At 41.5% G+C, this 15,462-nt stretch overlaps 1 protein-coding gene across 2 annotated transcripts in view; it reads right to left on the bottom strand.

The window, feature by feature from the left end:
- Positions 1-4,014: 4,014 nt before the first annotated feature.
- The window catches only part of srrm4 (serine/arginine repetitive matrix 4), a 388,479-nt gene continuing 377,031 nt past the window's right edge, over positions 4,015-15,462 (bottom strand). For both annotated transcript variants that reach the window (XM_043715885.1, XM_043715886.1), the window contains 2 exons: positions 8,387-8,527; positions 4,015-5,933 (listed from right to left, as the gene is read on the bottom strand). In XM_043715885.1, coding sequence (XP_043571820.1) covers positions 5,630-5,933; positions 8,387-8,527 — 445 coding nt within the window. In that variant the 3' untranslated portion in view covers positions 4,015-5,629. The remainder of the gene's footprint in view (positions 5,934-8,386; positions 8,528-15,462) is intronic.

Raw genomic sequence — 15,462 nt, 5'->3', positions numbered from 1 at the left:
GGGGGGGGGGGGGTTTAAGGTACACACCTGTGTAGAACTCCAAGGAAAGTGTGGGGGGAGAGAGAGAGGGGGTGGGAGGTCTGTCATGCACCCCCATCAGTTCAGGACTGTTCTCAGTACCACTTTTAATTACTGTAAACAAAAAGCGCAATCAGTGTTGGACACGCGTCTTTGCTGTAATGTTTCTGCCGAGACCTTGAGATCTCCTTTGGATTATCCTATTTTCGGATAATTGGTATTCGGATAATCGAGGTTCCTGTGTAGACGTTTTGATTGCAATTGGTACGTTTTGAGATTGAAAATTAATATTCTTTTTTTGAGAGTGTGTCTTTCTTTTTTAAAAAAGGTAAAATTACTGCACTTGAAAGAAGCATTCTTCCTGACACTCCACATGTGTAAGAACAGTAAAGCTCTTGTTTAAACAGATTGAAGGTTATTTTGTTTTACCAGTTATTTACTGAAGGTTCCTTAATGTTGAAGAGTGAAAGCTGTTAACAAGGAATTACGGATACCAAGAGTATTATACTATCTTAAAGATAAGATAATAATAAGAAAGTCCCAATAAATCAGTATGGAATATCATTGTCATATGTATGATTATCATCAATACTATCATCATTGTTTGAGTTTGTGTGATCAACATGAAGAGATTAACACTTAACGTCAAAAGCGACAGCTATGATGATTTCAGTCATTTAACAGGTGGTATTTTCTTGTGCAGTAAGTTCTTCAGAATAGCAGATTTTTGGGAGGGAGAGAAGTCCTTGATCTTCAGTTAGTTCTGTAATTTCAGCACTTTCACATTATTTTCAACAGAACAGAATTTGATTTATGAATACCCATTTCTCTAAGTCCTCCCGTGAACAAAGCTTCTACATGAGAGTGGTTCTCAAAGACACTTTCTTGGCATTCTGCACATCAAGGTAGCTTTACAGTAAGTTGTATACAGTTTCAACTTGTAAAAGTGACTGTTCCAGACTGAGTTATCGTTACCACAGTGGGGGTTGATCAATCCAGGGTGTGAAAGTAGACACATCTATCATCTTTTATCTTTAATCTTTAATGCAATCTTTAATGCTGTTGACTTCTATAGGAAGGACGTTGATAAACTCGAGAGGATGCAGCAAAGATTTTCAAGGATGTTGAACAGACTGGAGGGTTTGAGCTATGCAGAGAGGCTGAATAGGCTGGAATCTTTTTCCATGGAGCATTTGGAAGCTGAGGGGTGACCTTATAGAGGTCTATAAAATCATGAAGGGCACAGATAGGGTGAATAGCCAAGGTCTTGGGGAAGTCCAAAACTGGTGGACATAGGTTTAAGGTGAGAGGGGAAAGATTTAAAAGGGACCCGAGGGGTAACTTTTTCAAGCAGACAGTGATGCATGTATGGAACAAGCTGCCAGAGGAAGTGGTAGAAACGAGTACAATTGCAACATTTAAAAGGCATCCGGATGGGTATATGAATAACTAAGGTTTAGAAGGATATGGGCCAAGTGCTGGCAAATGGGACTAGGTCAGATTGGGAAGTCTGGTTGCTGTGGGTGAGTTGGTTCAAAGGGTCTGTTTCTGTGCAAGATGACTCTATAACAGGAAGTGCTGGGGAAAATTATCAGGTCTGGCAGCATCTGTGGACAGCAAACAGAGTTAACCTTGAGTTTAGTGAGACTTCTTCAGAACATCCCACAGATACTGCCAGATCTGCTGGGTTTCTCCAGCAACTTCTGTCTTCATGTGTTGCCAGCACATTTTCTGTGAAGTTACAGCAGAAATGCAAGGGCACTCCCAAAGGCATTTTTCACCAAATTTGTCCTTGTATGATGCTTCCAATAAGAGTCCCATTTGTGGCCATCAAAGCTGAAGTAACTCAGCAATATTTGAAAGTGCATGTAGCTTTTGCTGGCTGGTACTTTTCTCAATTTTGTGAGTGTGTCGGATCAGAAGAGCTGTTTTGGTAGACACATTTTAAATTGCAACACGGTGGACTGTCATTCCCTGCAATTTGAATGAGATGCAAGTTAATCGCAATAGGGGCTTACGAATTTAAAGTTTATGGAGGGCCACTTGGATCTATTCTGTGCAAAAAGGAAAAGAAGACTTATAAAGCATCTTTCAAATTCCAATGCCCTTTATAGGCACTTAAAGTGTCGTGAGTATTTTAATATAGAAAATGTGGCAGCCAACCTGTACTCAGCAAGTTTCTAGAAGCAACTATGATATTGTCCATAGAATGTAATTGGTGATATCCATTTGAGGGGTAATTATTGACTAAGACAACAGGAAAAAATCCCTTACTTCTCTCCAAAGCAGTGCTGTGGGATCTTTTTAGTACACTTAAGATGGGAGGGATCCTGTTTTAAAATTTCAATTGAAAGCTGGTACCTCTGACAATGCAGCACCTCCTTGGTTATGAACTGAAGCATCATCCTGTAGTCCTGTGCTGAAGTTTCTAGAGCAGGATTTAAACCCGAAACATTCTGATTCACAAGGTCAGAGTGCTGTTACATTGGTGATATCCATTTGAGGGGTAATTATTGACTAAGACAACAGGAAAAATCCCTGTAGTCCTGTGCTGAAGTTTCTAGAGCAGGATTTAAACCCGAAACATTCTGATTCACAAGGTCAGAGTGCTGTTACAGACAAATGCAGCACTCCTTATCCAGCTGAGTTGAAATTCACAGTTACATTGTAAACTGCTTCCAGACAGTGGGTGTAAGAATTGTATGTGTGCCAGGATACCAACGACACAAATCAAGCATCAAATTCAAGTCAGGATATTTATTTCTCTTTTAACAGGTTTGCTTTACAAGCTCACAAATTAAATGCATCAGGAAGACTAATGTCATGAAGAATATATCTTATTTTCACAGAAAGATTAAAAGAGCTGGTACATAATATTAACTGAAACCTCCGACTCCTGTGCAGAAGTAGACAGAAGAATTAGATACCAACTGGCATTATCGAACAAGTGTGTCTGTTCAACCTTGTCCTTCCTATTTTGTTTGTTCTAAGACATTCAAAAACTATTTGGGTCGAAAGCGTTCTGACAAATACAAACACACCTATTGAGTTGTTATACGTGACTGATAATTCTAGCTACATTTGATAATACTGAACATTAACCAATGCATTTTTGGCAGCTATAATTTGTCATTGGGCGGTTTCATTTAATTCAGATTTTCATTTGAAGCATTATGATTACAGGCCCTTAATCACAAACACAGTTTCACAAAGTTTTGTATGGAATGGTTTACAAAATAAAAAGTAAAACAATGAGATTGTTCACACTACGCACGGCAGTTCCATAAGTAGAGGCTCTGCTACCTACTCTATATACATAAGTTAAATAAATAGGGCAAATAAATATTAAATAAATGGATACAGTATTGACCTTTATTAATATATTTACAGTGCATAGTGAAAATACAATTGATCGAGAATTAGCAGAAAAGATTTTGGTATATTTGCTAATTAGACATGACAACTTGAAATAAATATCATCAGAGTGCAAAAAATGGAACAATATTAAATGTCTATCAATAACTTACTAAAGATATTCGAGGGTGTATTAACCCGCAGGATACGGTTATTTTCACTCATTGGCAGATTGCCACTGTTGCTTTTTTTTCATGAATTTGGTGCCAATCAGGGTGGGGGATATTCACTCTGGTTAGCAAAACACTTTACCATTGCAGGCACTCTGAGTCATCATCAAAGACTTCCAGGTCAGGTACAGAATGGCTAGAGCACAAACCCTTGCACTCTACCAAATGAATGTGTGGGAGATTGAACCATTGAAAAATACCTCTGCCTACATTTGGAGATGCCGGTGTTGGACTGGTGCATACAATGTTAAAAAATCACACAACACCAGGTTATAGTCCAACAGGTTTAATTGAAAGCACTAGCTTTCGGAGTGCTGCTCCTTCATCAGGTGGTTGTGCTGATGAACCACAACCACCTGATGAAGGGGCAGCGCTCCGAAAGCTAGTGCTTCCAATTAAACCTGTTGGACTATAATCTGGTGTTGTGCGATTGTTAACTTACGGCTACATCAGAGCGATCTGCTCTTACCTTGTCCAGCAGCCAGCTGAAGGCCAATTAGAATCTTATATGGAGCACATTTATTTGACCAGGGGATCTTGTTTGAGACTGTCCTGATGTTTTATACCCTTTGCGCTTCGAGTGACTCTTGTACAAAGCCCAGTATGCATTAGAGTGCAGTTTATGTTACCTTCCTTTTAAAATACTAAAGTACATGTTAAAGATGAAATGAAAATACTTTCAATAGAGTCTGAATCCAAACATATTAACTAGTTGTGGCTATCTCATCCCAGTCACATGTCTTTCTCCTTTTAACTTGGGTGAAGTAAAGGTTCATCTCCGACTCCAGCTCAATCTTTCTCAGATCCCCAACATTGAAGAACTCTTTAACTACCTCAGAATTCTTTTTCACCTATAGACAACCAGCTAGTAAAAAACAGCTTGGCATCACCTGCTCATTGTTTACTGCTTTACTCCTCTCTCATCCAATTCATTTAAATCTTGGCAGCTTGCTGAACTATGGGCCATTGTCTTGGTCTAATGAGGTCACTCCCCCAATAATAAAGAGAAAAGGCTGAAAAATTCAAGGTTTACAGAAGGAACATGTTCTGGTGAGGACTTTTAAGAATATATGGAACAAAAACCCTAGCCTTCCTTCATCCCTTGCATTATTTAATTATTCAGCACATGGACTCTATGTCCAGATTTGTTACAATTGATTTTTTAAAAAAAACACCGCCTTGCTGGCTGACCAGAATCGATTCACGGACAGCAAACGCTCATTTTTAAACAGGAGAAGCAGATCAGACTGATTATCTGCAGATTTGCGGTCTGTTGGAATCTTGTCACATTCTGTGAGTGGACTTGAAATTATAGCTGTTAATTAACAACTAGCGCTGTTTTCTGCTTGGGTGTGGAATTGTAACAGCATCCTGCTGCCAAATGCAGCCAGCAAGGTGGCACAGTGTGCAATGTTTCAATGCACTGTAGTAGATCTATAATGGTGAGTTTGCAATCAACAGACACTGAATTCAAGAGAAATGGGTGTACTTGGTATATCTCAGGGTGAGGGGGATTGGGGAGAAGCTGGTGGGAACGATGGTGGGAGGGAACCAGTGTCAGCTGTTCTCACATATAACCTTACTCATCATCGCTGTGTGCCAGGGCCTAAGCTTCCTCTGAAAATAGCTCCAGTGCACCTGCTGAGACGTTACAACGTTCATGTCGAACTGCTACAATTGGCACTGTGAACTGACTCTGTGTTGGGATCTACACAGCCCTTTGTAACAATCAGACCAAAACATGATGGAGAGATTACTTCAAGTTATTTGATCAAACTTGGCATAAGTTTTTTTTTCACAAAAAAGTAAGGGATGGACAAGGAGAAATGTGAATCGGTCTGGCTGTTTCACATGTGCTGCTGTGACACATTCGCACACACCAGAGTCCACACGTCACTTAAACAGTGGGAAACCAAAATAACAAAGAGGTCAATCTGCAAGTAGGCAGCAGGGAGGGATGGCGGTGCTAGGGGAATGTAGTGCTGGAGGTGGGAGGGAGCAGGGAAATGTGATGCCGGGGAGAATGTTCAGCGTCGCAGGCTCTCGTAGCTACCTGCGGAATCATAGCTCTTGCTCCTACTGCGGCTGCTGCTCCGTCCGGCTGAACTCCGGCTCCGGCTCCGACTCCGACTCCGGCTCGGGCTCCGACTCCGGCTGGGACTGCGACTCCGGCTCCTACTGGAATAGCTTTGGCTGCGGCTCCAGCTCCTGCTCCAGCTTCTGCTCCGACTCCTGCTCCGGCTCCTGCTGCTGTACCAGGAGGAATAGCTGCTGACACTGCTGGAAGATGAGGGGCTAGGCCTGTAGTACGGGATAGGCCGTTTGCGAGCACTGATAAATAAACAAGACAAAATTGCTTTTTATTTTAAAACGCTTACTGATAATTAACATGGTGGTGACTCTCAAATGTGGGAGTCCCTTTCTTAACGTATACCAGTGAGGAATTAAACAAGGGTGGGGAAACAATTCAAACAATCTTGATCCCCTGTACGTTCCCCTGATATTCAGTTCCATTAACTTCAACAAAATTGTATATCAGACACATCCTGTAACCAGGCAGCTAATGGGATGCCACAATCCCACTGGGAAAGCCCCACCCATGTTCAATTTCACACTCAGCATCTGGGAACTTTCCAAGCTGTCCATTTTTACAACAGCTGCATAATAATGACCTGAGTTCAGACAGAACTGGAGCCTGAGTCTGTAGGTTTCCACAATTTGTTCTCTTTTACTGTCCCATGTATGTGTTTACGTTTGATGAAGCTTGTTAATCTCCACTCACTTGAGTGGAGACCTGATCTTACGACATTCCTAGCCTGGCATATGCCCCACTCTATCATTGCTATCAAGTTGGACCTTCAGCTCTGGTTCACTGGAGATTGCAGGAGGGCATGCTAGGAGTAGCGTTGTTTAAAAATGAGGTGTCAACTTGGAGAAGTGGCAGCACAGGAGAAAATAGATGCCAAACTGCAGAAAACAGCATGTGATAGATTGAGCTAAATGATCACACAGCGAAAGCCGTGGAAACATACAGTAGATTAGATTAGCTTAGATTAGATTACAGTGTGGAAACAGGCCCTTCAGCCCAACAAGTCCACACCGACCCGCCGAAGCGAAACCCACCCATACCCCTACATTTACCCCTTACACTACAGGTAATTTAGCATGGCCAATTCACCTGACCCTGCAATTCTTTGGATGGTGGGAGGAAACCGGAGCACCCGGAGGAAACCCACGCAGACATGGGGAGAATGTGCAAACTCCACACAGTCAGTCGCCTGAGGCGGGAATTGAACCCAGGTCTCTGGCGCTGTGAGGAAGCAGTGCTAACCACTGTGCCACCGTGCCGCCCACGGTGAGTAGAGACGAGGCTCTGCATTCCGTAAAGTCTCCACCAACAAAACCTACTGTCAATCTACACTCATCCTAGTTTCTAGCACTTGGCCTATAACTTTCAATGTTATGAAACTTCAAGTGCTCGCCCAAATACTTTTCAAAGGTTGCCTCACAGGCAGTGTATTCCAGATGTCCACCACCCTCTGGCTGAAAAAAAATTTCCCAAATCCCCTCCAGACATTCTGCTTTTCACCTTCAAAGTACACACCCCCTGTTTGTGATATTTCAATTAGGGGGTTCAGCTGCTTTCTATAAAACCTGTCTATATCTATGCTCTGTAATCCTGACACATCCAGTCATGAATGGTGACGGACAAGTAAACAACCAACAGAGGGAGAAGACTTCACCAAAGCACCATTCTCAATAATGGGGGAGCCTACCACATCAGTGCAAAAGGTAAGGATGAAGCATTTGCAATCTTCAGCTAATTTGATCCACTCCATGTGGTACCAACAAACAGCAGACAACACTGAATACTGCAAAAACTAATGGGTCCTGAGAAGATTCTAGCATTGGTGTTGAAGACTTTAGCTTCAGAATTTGCGACACGCTAGCCGGACTGTTGCAGTACAGCTGAGGAGGTGCTGGTGTTGGACTGGGGTGCACAAAGTCAAAAATCACATGACACCAGGTTATAGTCCAACAGGTTTATTTGAAACCACAAGATTTCAGAGCCCCTTATCCTTCCTCAGGCAGCTAGCCATTTCAGATAATGCGGTGTCATGTGATTTTTCACTCAGTACAGCTAAAACCCTGTCATCTACCTCGTAATGCGAAAAATTACTCAGTTATATCCGGACGAGAAAAATCCAACCTGATCAATTGGCATCCTGCCACTCTATTCTTGATCATCAACAAAGGGAGGGATCTCAACACTGCTATGAGGCAGAGCTTGCTCAGCAATAAATGCTCAGTGGCTCTTCTGTTTTGCACTATTACCCAGTCAAAATGACTTTAATGTGGGCAAAAGCTGCAGCTTAATTGGGGATATGCTTAAGCCTCATTATGACAGCACCACACTATTCTCTAGGCAACACATTTAAATCCATACCTCTGGTGGCAGAATAAATGGGTCCAGATGCCGTGTGCAAGGTTAGAATTGATGCAGTGCTGGGAAGTATTGCTAAAGACAGAGAGTGATCAATGGGCAGAGCGAGAAGGGCAAGGTAAGACCAGGACACAAGTAGCAGCAGAGCTTTGTGGTGGAGAATTGGTAAAGTGGCACTTTAAAAGCGGCGAGATCGAATGGTTAAAAGAAGTTTCTTTGGACCAATCCGTGTGGTTGATGGCCAACGAAGTACATTCTGAAGATCCCAGGTGTGAATACTGAATAAATACATAGAGGGAAGGGGAAAGGATCTTTAATTCCAGAGTAGTACTCTACTGACCTGGTGATCCGTCGAGGTTCCAGATGACTCGGTGAATCTCGTCTCCGTTTCCTCATTGGGGAGTAAGAACGAGAACGACGTCGCCTGGACTCCCTGTCTCGAGAACTGTAGTTCTTGCGATCCCGGTCTCGCTCGTGGTCCCTATCCAATTACAATTTAAAGCAACAATTGTAAAAATAACAGAAGCACAAGAGTGATGAAAACACTTCTTTCAAATTATCAGTGAATGCAGCGGAACCTTCGTTACCTACATTTATGTTACTTCACAGAATTTTCAGAAGACAAAGCCTTACCTCATAGTTCTTTTAAAAGAATGTTTATTTTTTATTTCCTTTCTGTGTTGAATAAAACAAAATTTTGTTTCTTTTGTTACTTTAACTGTGCGTGACTTCATTCCTATGTGTGGACTGTGGCTGGACCAGACAAAAAAAAAGTCAAAATTTGAGACTCTAGATTAGCTGTCAGTTTCCATTTTTCAGTGGTGGAGGGGTGATGCCTGTCCCTGGAACTAAGATAGATGACAGAAGGTCCATTTTAGACATGTTTCAGAATTGAAAATACTGGAGGTACCGCACAGTTTGATCAATGACTGGAACAGAAAAATAGGTTATCTCCCAAGGTCAGACCTTTCACCGGTATTGATGGCCTTAAGAAGTAAATGTGAATGGCAACACCGGCAACGCAGTAAGAATGGAAGACTGAGAGAGAAAGTCACTTAAAGAAATCTTAAAATGCTCACTAAGATTAAATGAGATTAGAAAAGGCAGAACTAAATCAGGAAGAAAATAAAAATAAAATTTAAAAAGAGCTGGAGATAAGAATGTTGAAAGATGGGAGAGGCTGAGAGTCAAATCTCTATGGCGACATTTAGTGGGGAGAAATTCATTTGCATGGCACCAGTGTCATGGAAAACTATATTGATTTTCAGGAGACAATTACCTGCACAGTATTCTTCATTGATAATGACTGAAGACCACAATTCAGGCCACATAGCACCACTTTCTCAGGCAAATCGATGCTAGTCTGCACAACTCCTTTAGCTACACCATTCAACCTCCTACCATAGAATTCCTACAGTGTGGAAGCAGGCCATTTGGCCCATCGATTCATCACTGATCCTCTGAACAGCGTCCCACACAGACCCACCCCCTTACCCTACCCCTATAACCCTGCATTTCTGTGGTCAATCCACCCAACCTGCACATCTTTGGACTGTGGGAGGAAACCAGAGCACCTGGAGGAAACTCACATAGACACAGGGAGGATGTGCAAACTATATACAGACAGTCAGCGAGGATGGAATCAAAGCACTGAGCTAACCACTGAACCATCATGCCCGCCCGATACCATTTATAATTGAATTCTTATAGAATCATACAGTTTTACAGCACAGAAGGAGATTCTTCATCACGCTGTATCTATGCCAAGTCTGGAGCTGCAGCGCAACTTGTCCCACTCCCTAGGTTAGATGAATTGGCCATGCTAAATTGCCCATAGTGTTAGGCGCATTAGTCAGAGAGAAATGGGTCTGGGTGGGTTACTCTTCGGAGGATCATATGGACTTGTTGGGCCAGAGGGCTTGTTTCCACACTGTAGCAAATCTAGTCAAACCTAATCCCTTACTTCCTCCCTATAGCCAAGCAAACTTTCTCACTTTAAGTCTTTATTAAATTCTCTTTTGAAGGGCTTAAATCACCACACACTCAGCTACAGCATTCCAGAACCCATCCATATACTACACAAGAAAGATTTTCCTCCCATCACCCCTGCTTCTTTTGCCAATCACCTTAAATCCCTTTTGTCCTGGATCCTTCTGCCAATGGGAACAGTTTGCCTATCTACTCTGTCCAAACCCCATTATGATTTTGAATAGCTCTGCCAAATATTCCCAATTTTCTATTCTCTATAAAGAATAATTCCAGCTCCTCCACCTATATATGTAACTGAAATGTCTCAGAGTCATGCAGCATGGATACAGACCGTTTATTCCAACTCGTCCATGTCTCATTCCTGGAACCATTCATGTGAAACTTTTCTGCACCCTCTGTGATGCCTTTACATATTTATATCCACACTGAGTTACAAGAGGTAACCCAACTTGGTTCTTTGGTTCAGATAACTTAAACTTGATCAATTTCATTTGATTCATAACATTTTGAGATCCACATGTCATGCCTCAAGTACTGTAAGTTAGAATATATGGGAAGAACAAATCAATTTGCATTTTAGACTTCCAAAGCTCTTCAGCACTGATGTTTACTTCATGTCCAACAATTCAAATGTTGTTGAACCATGTGACTTCCAGCGTAGTTAAAAAATAACTAGATGGGCATCTTTTCCCCTACCAATTTTAATTTGAATAACTAAGAGATGGGTACATGATTCTATGGGGTGATATGCACACAGGAAAAATCCATTGCATTAAAGACCCATGATCTTTCTTGCACAGAGCTCCTGTATGTTTCTAGTGTTGTGATGGTTTACAACAAAGCACTAAACGAGGAAATGTTCTCCATGCACTCAGAATTAAAATGGTTGCACAGGAAAGTACATGTTTAACTAGCACTTGTTATATTTATTATTCATGAATATGCTGTAGTGTAAAGATTCAATGTCAAATCTGTCAATAGAATAGTCTATGTTATCGGTCATGTAACATTGCCTGACAACCAGAACCACTGAATGGTTCTACGTAAAAGCCGTATGTAAAGCTAGAAGCTAATGTTCAGTAAAGTTAATCATTACCTACAGCCTACTTTGATGCAGTCTCTCACAACTTCAATCCCGAACATAATTAGACAACAATCAGTGACAGTGATATCAGATAGCGACAGCAAGCGGAAGGACAGTATGAGAAATGGCAACAAAATAGAAGAAACAACAAATGATCATAAAGCATGGCTAAAGTAAAGAGAAACAACAGAAAGAGCCTTGACCTTCCAGCGCTGTCCCATTCTTTGATCTCACCGGAGAGCTTTGAAAACATTTTCAGGCATGAATCAGGCTGCGACACCATGGCTGAGCAGGCATCGTAGCTTTATGAGATTTCAAATAGCTTTTGGATTAGCAAAAAAAAGCCAAATAAGAAATAGGTCAGTACCCTCCTCTGCACCAGAGGCTATAGTGAAGAAGACATCTTGGTCATGTAGGGATTTGATGAAGAAATGGTTGTATGCTAAAAAAGGCTATAAAAATACTTGGTACATCCAACATCCTAAGGAGGAATATTTTAATAAAGAGAGCAAACTTTAACAGAAGTAATCAGAGACAGGGAGAAAATGCAGGTTCCCTTATTCATGATTTATATAGGCAAGCTGGGAACTGCGAATATAGAGCCTTTAACCACAATATAATTCAACACTAAATTGTTGCAGGATTCCTCGAGGAGACATTCTTCAACTTTCTGCAATCAAGGATAAAACATGGGGGATCCAAGATGGCGGCGACTCAGCAAGTCTGAGTCTATAGTGCTCCTCCCAAGACCTAGGCAAAGTGGGCGACCCTCCTCCACCACACTCACCAAATCAATTAAAAATTGTTTTTATTTAATGTAATTAGTGGTTTAGTACTAAATTTGTACAGTTCAGTCTCCTGTAAAAATGATTAGGGGAAAAGGAGCCCGCAGTTCTCAGCAGGCAGGATACCCCTCCCCCACCCTCCCCAGCTGCAGCAGAGGCATCCGCAGCCGCCCCAGGGGACTTGCCTACGGTGGCAAGCCTCGCAGAAATAATCTCCAAACTCGATGCGAAGATTGATGCTTTCATAGAAGAGTCTCGAAGTCGATGGGATTCATTCTCGGCCGTGCTACAAAAGCACGGCCGAGACATTGAAGAAATTGAATGCCGAGTCGGAGGGGCGGAGCTAAAGGCCGCGACCTCCGAGGCCATTGCAGAATCGGCCGTGGATCGGGTCCAGACTCTCAAGCAGCAAGTCCGGACCTTAGAGAACCACATTGACAACCTCGAGAGGTCATCGAAAAAATATTCATTTGCTGGGCCTTCCCGAATGGGAAGAAGTCGTCCAGCTTATAAGGTTCCTTGAACAGTGGCTTCCACAGTTATTGAATCTGGAGGCTGGATCAGGCCAGGTAAGGGTAGAATGGGCCTACCGGGTTGCAATATGCGGGCAAGGCTTGAACCAGCGCCCCCGCCCGGTCTGTTCCGGCTGCAGAGCTACAAGGAGAGGCAGATACTCTTGGAAGCCTCCAGAAATCTTGGGAAAGATCCACAAGCCTGACTCATAAAGGATCCGAGATTATGTTATTTCAGGACTTTTCCCCAGCTTTGGTCCGAAAGAGGAAGGCGTTTGATGAAGCAAAGAAGTGCTTAAGGGATTTAAACATTCAACACTCCTTGCTATACTATGCTTCAGCCATGAAGGGTCCGTGTTTAACTTCGGATCACCGGAGAAGGCCAAGGAATCTTTGGACTCTCTCAGACAAATTATAAGAGTTAATTGATGTTGTTTTGCCCTACCCCCACCCCGGTTTACCCCCATTTTTTCTTTCATTATCTTACTGTTTAACATTATCTCCGGGGAGGTGGGAAGAAGGGTTTATTTATTCATCCTTTACTTAGTGATTTCCTTTCCCCCTTTTTTATATATATATTGTTTCCCCCTGTTATTTTGTATTGATATATTTAATTATTATTTACTGAGACTGTAATTTTATAGCCATATATGTTCATATATGGTATTAACATTACCAAGTATATCCAGGTGTTGGTGTGGGTGGGGGATAGGGTACTCACTGTTAGTTCTAGTTCAGTAGTGTACTTGAATTTTCTTTATCCTATCGTAGGGTGCCTGGGTCAAGGGTGGGGCACTGGTTGGGAGAGTTTATGATGGGTTTTTTGAAAAGGAAGTGATGCCCTCTGGGAATAAGGGGGGAAGATCTCCATTTAAATACGTTTTATACTTTTTTTTACTACTTAGAAATACTTTTTTTAATTATATTGATCTGAATGTACGAAAGAGCTTTTATTTTTGTGAATTTTATATGCTCTTTGCTCAGGATGTTTTGGATAAATACGGGTTTTGTTGTGATCTGATGTTAACACATTCCGAGCATGTATATCACTGCTCAATTTATGTGTTATCCGTTGGATTTTTTTTTTCCTCTTGAATAATGTAAGAATTTTAATGATACACTCTGGTTAGTTGTAAATTAGATGAGTAGTTAGTTGAGTTTTGTCTTTTTTTTCTCTTGGTATCTCTGTTTTCTTGTTTGATAGATTTTGGTTATTATTTATTTACAATTTAACTGTATATCAATGTTTATACTTAGGTCTTTTTTTTTAGTTTTCTTTTGTAAACTTGTTAAAACATGTTAAAATTTTCAATAAAAAAAGGATAAAACATTATCACAGACTGTACAGATAACCAGTCGAGAGTGTGTTGCTGGGAAAGCACAGCAGGTCAGGCAGCATCCAAGGAGTAGGAGAATCAACATTTTGGGGCATAAGCCCTTCATCAGGAATCAGTGCTTATGCCCAAAATGTCGATTCTCCTGCTCCTCGGATGCTGCCTGACCTGCTGTGCTTTCCCTGCAACACACTCTCGACTCTGATCGCCAGCATCTGCAGTCCTCACTTTCTCCCTGTACAGATAACCAGGCAGCACAACTTAGAAATCAAAAGTGAGGCATTTATTTGAGGAAACCGGGAGACTTTCTGGAAGAAAATGACTTGGCAGTACATTTAGGAGAAACATCCACTCCTGCTCCTCGGACGCTGCCTGACAGGCTGTGCTTTTCCAGCACCATATTTTTTGACAGTACATTTGTAGGGTACCAGAGTAGTACCTACACAGGAGCAGGTCAAATATGGAAGAAGGTGTAGGAACTTCCAATATTCTGATGTTCTCACTGTGATGGGGAAAAAGCTACACTGGTGCAGAGATTGTCCTGCCAAACATGCAGAATGTCAAAAATGTAAAGGGAGTTGTCATTTTAAAGTTGTATTTTGCAGCAAATAGTTCACAGCTCAGAAGCTAAAAGCCAAACCCTTGCAAGCTGACAGAATTCAAGAAACTGAAGACATCAAACATATTTAAGATCTACCCCTCCAAGAAATTATAGGATCTGATAGGAACTGGTGGGGTGTGTAAATCTGAGTCAACAGGTGTAAAATAAACTACAAACTGGACACTGGAGCAGGAGTTTAATTTCTTTCTGATACAGAACCATGATTAAAGCAAGACTTCCTCTGGTCATTCACTGTACAAATTATTAGTCCATGAGGCATACAATTTAAAGTTAAGGTACAAATTACAGTTCTACTTCGTTACAAAGAAGATTAGAAATCTTGTATATAATCCAGAACCAGTAGTATTCATTGTTAAACAGAAGGATTGAACAGATCTATAACATAAAGCAATCGAGAATGCAAAACAGCCACAATGATTTAGAACAGAATTTTCACAACTAACTCGAGATCTTGGGTAGTTGAAAGCAATTTTATACATGATGGTCAGATGCAAAACCAGCACAACTATTCATGCTGAGGCAAGTTCCTCACAGAAGGTAAAGGAAAAAAAATTGATAAAAAAAGGAATCAAAACTGTAACAACGAGCCATCGAATCTGTTAAAAAAAACAAGTTGGGGTTCAGCTATTGTTCCGATACTGAAACCAAAGGCTCATTTTGAATCTTACTCTCAATAACAAATGTTATCGCAACAAATGTTAAATTTCAATGGCAGGTTGTGCATTCATCAGGAATCACAGCAAATCTCTCAGAAGACCAAGGAAATTGAACATTTTCACCTCCTCTCAATGCTCTGGAGATTCAGAAATGTGCGGGGATGGTGAATCAAACAGGAAAGTTAAAACTTTTTTAAAAATCACACAACAATAGGTTATACTCCAACTGACACCCTCCTTCGACTGATTGAACTGGTCCTCACTTTGAACAACTTCTCTTTCCAATCCTCCCACTTCCTCCAAACCAAAGGAGTAGCCATAGGCACCCGCATGGGCCCCAGCTATGCCTGCCTCTTCGTAGGATATGTGGAACAGTCCATCTTCCGCAGCTACACTGGCACCACCCCCCACCTTTTCCTCCACTACATCGATGA

This window comes from Chiloscyllium plagiosum, chromosome 25 (genome assembly GCF_004010195.1).
Source record: "Chiloscyllium plagiosum isolate BGI_BamShark_2017 chromosome 25, ASM401019v2, whole genome shotgun sequence".
In the NCBI taxonomy this organism is placed as follows: Eukaryota; Metazoa; Chordata; class Chondrichthyes; order Orectolobiformes; family Hemiscylliidae; genus Chiloscyllium; species Chiloscyllium plagiosum.
The sequence above is the reverse complement of the archived record's forward strand: the minus strand, read 5'-3'. Positions and strand labels throughout refer to the sequence as shown.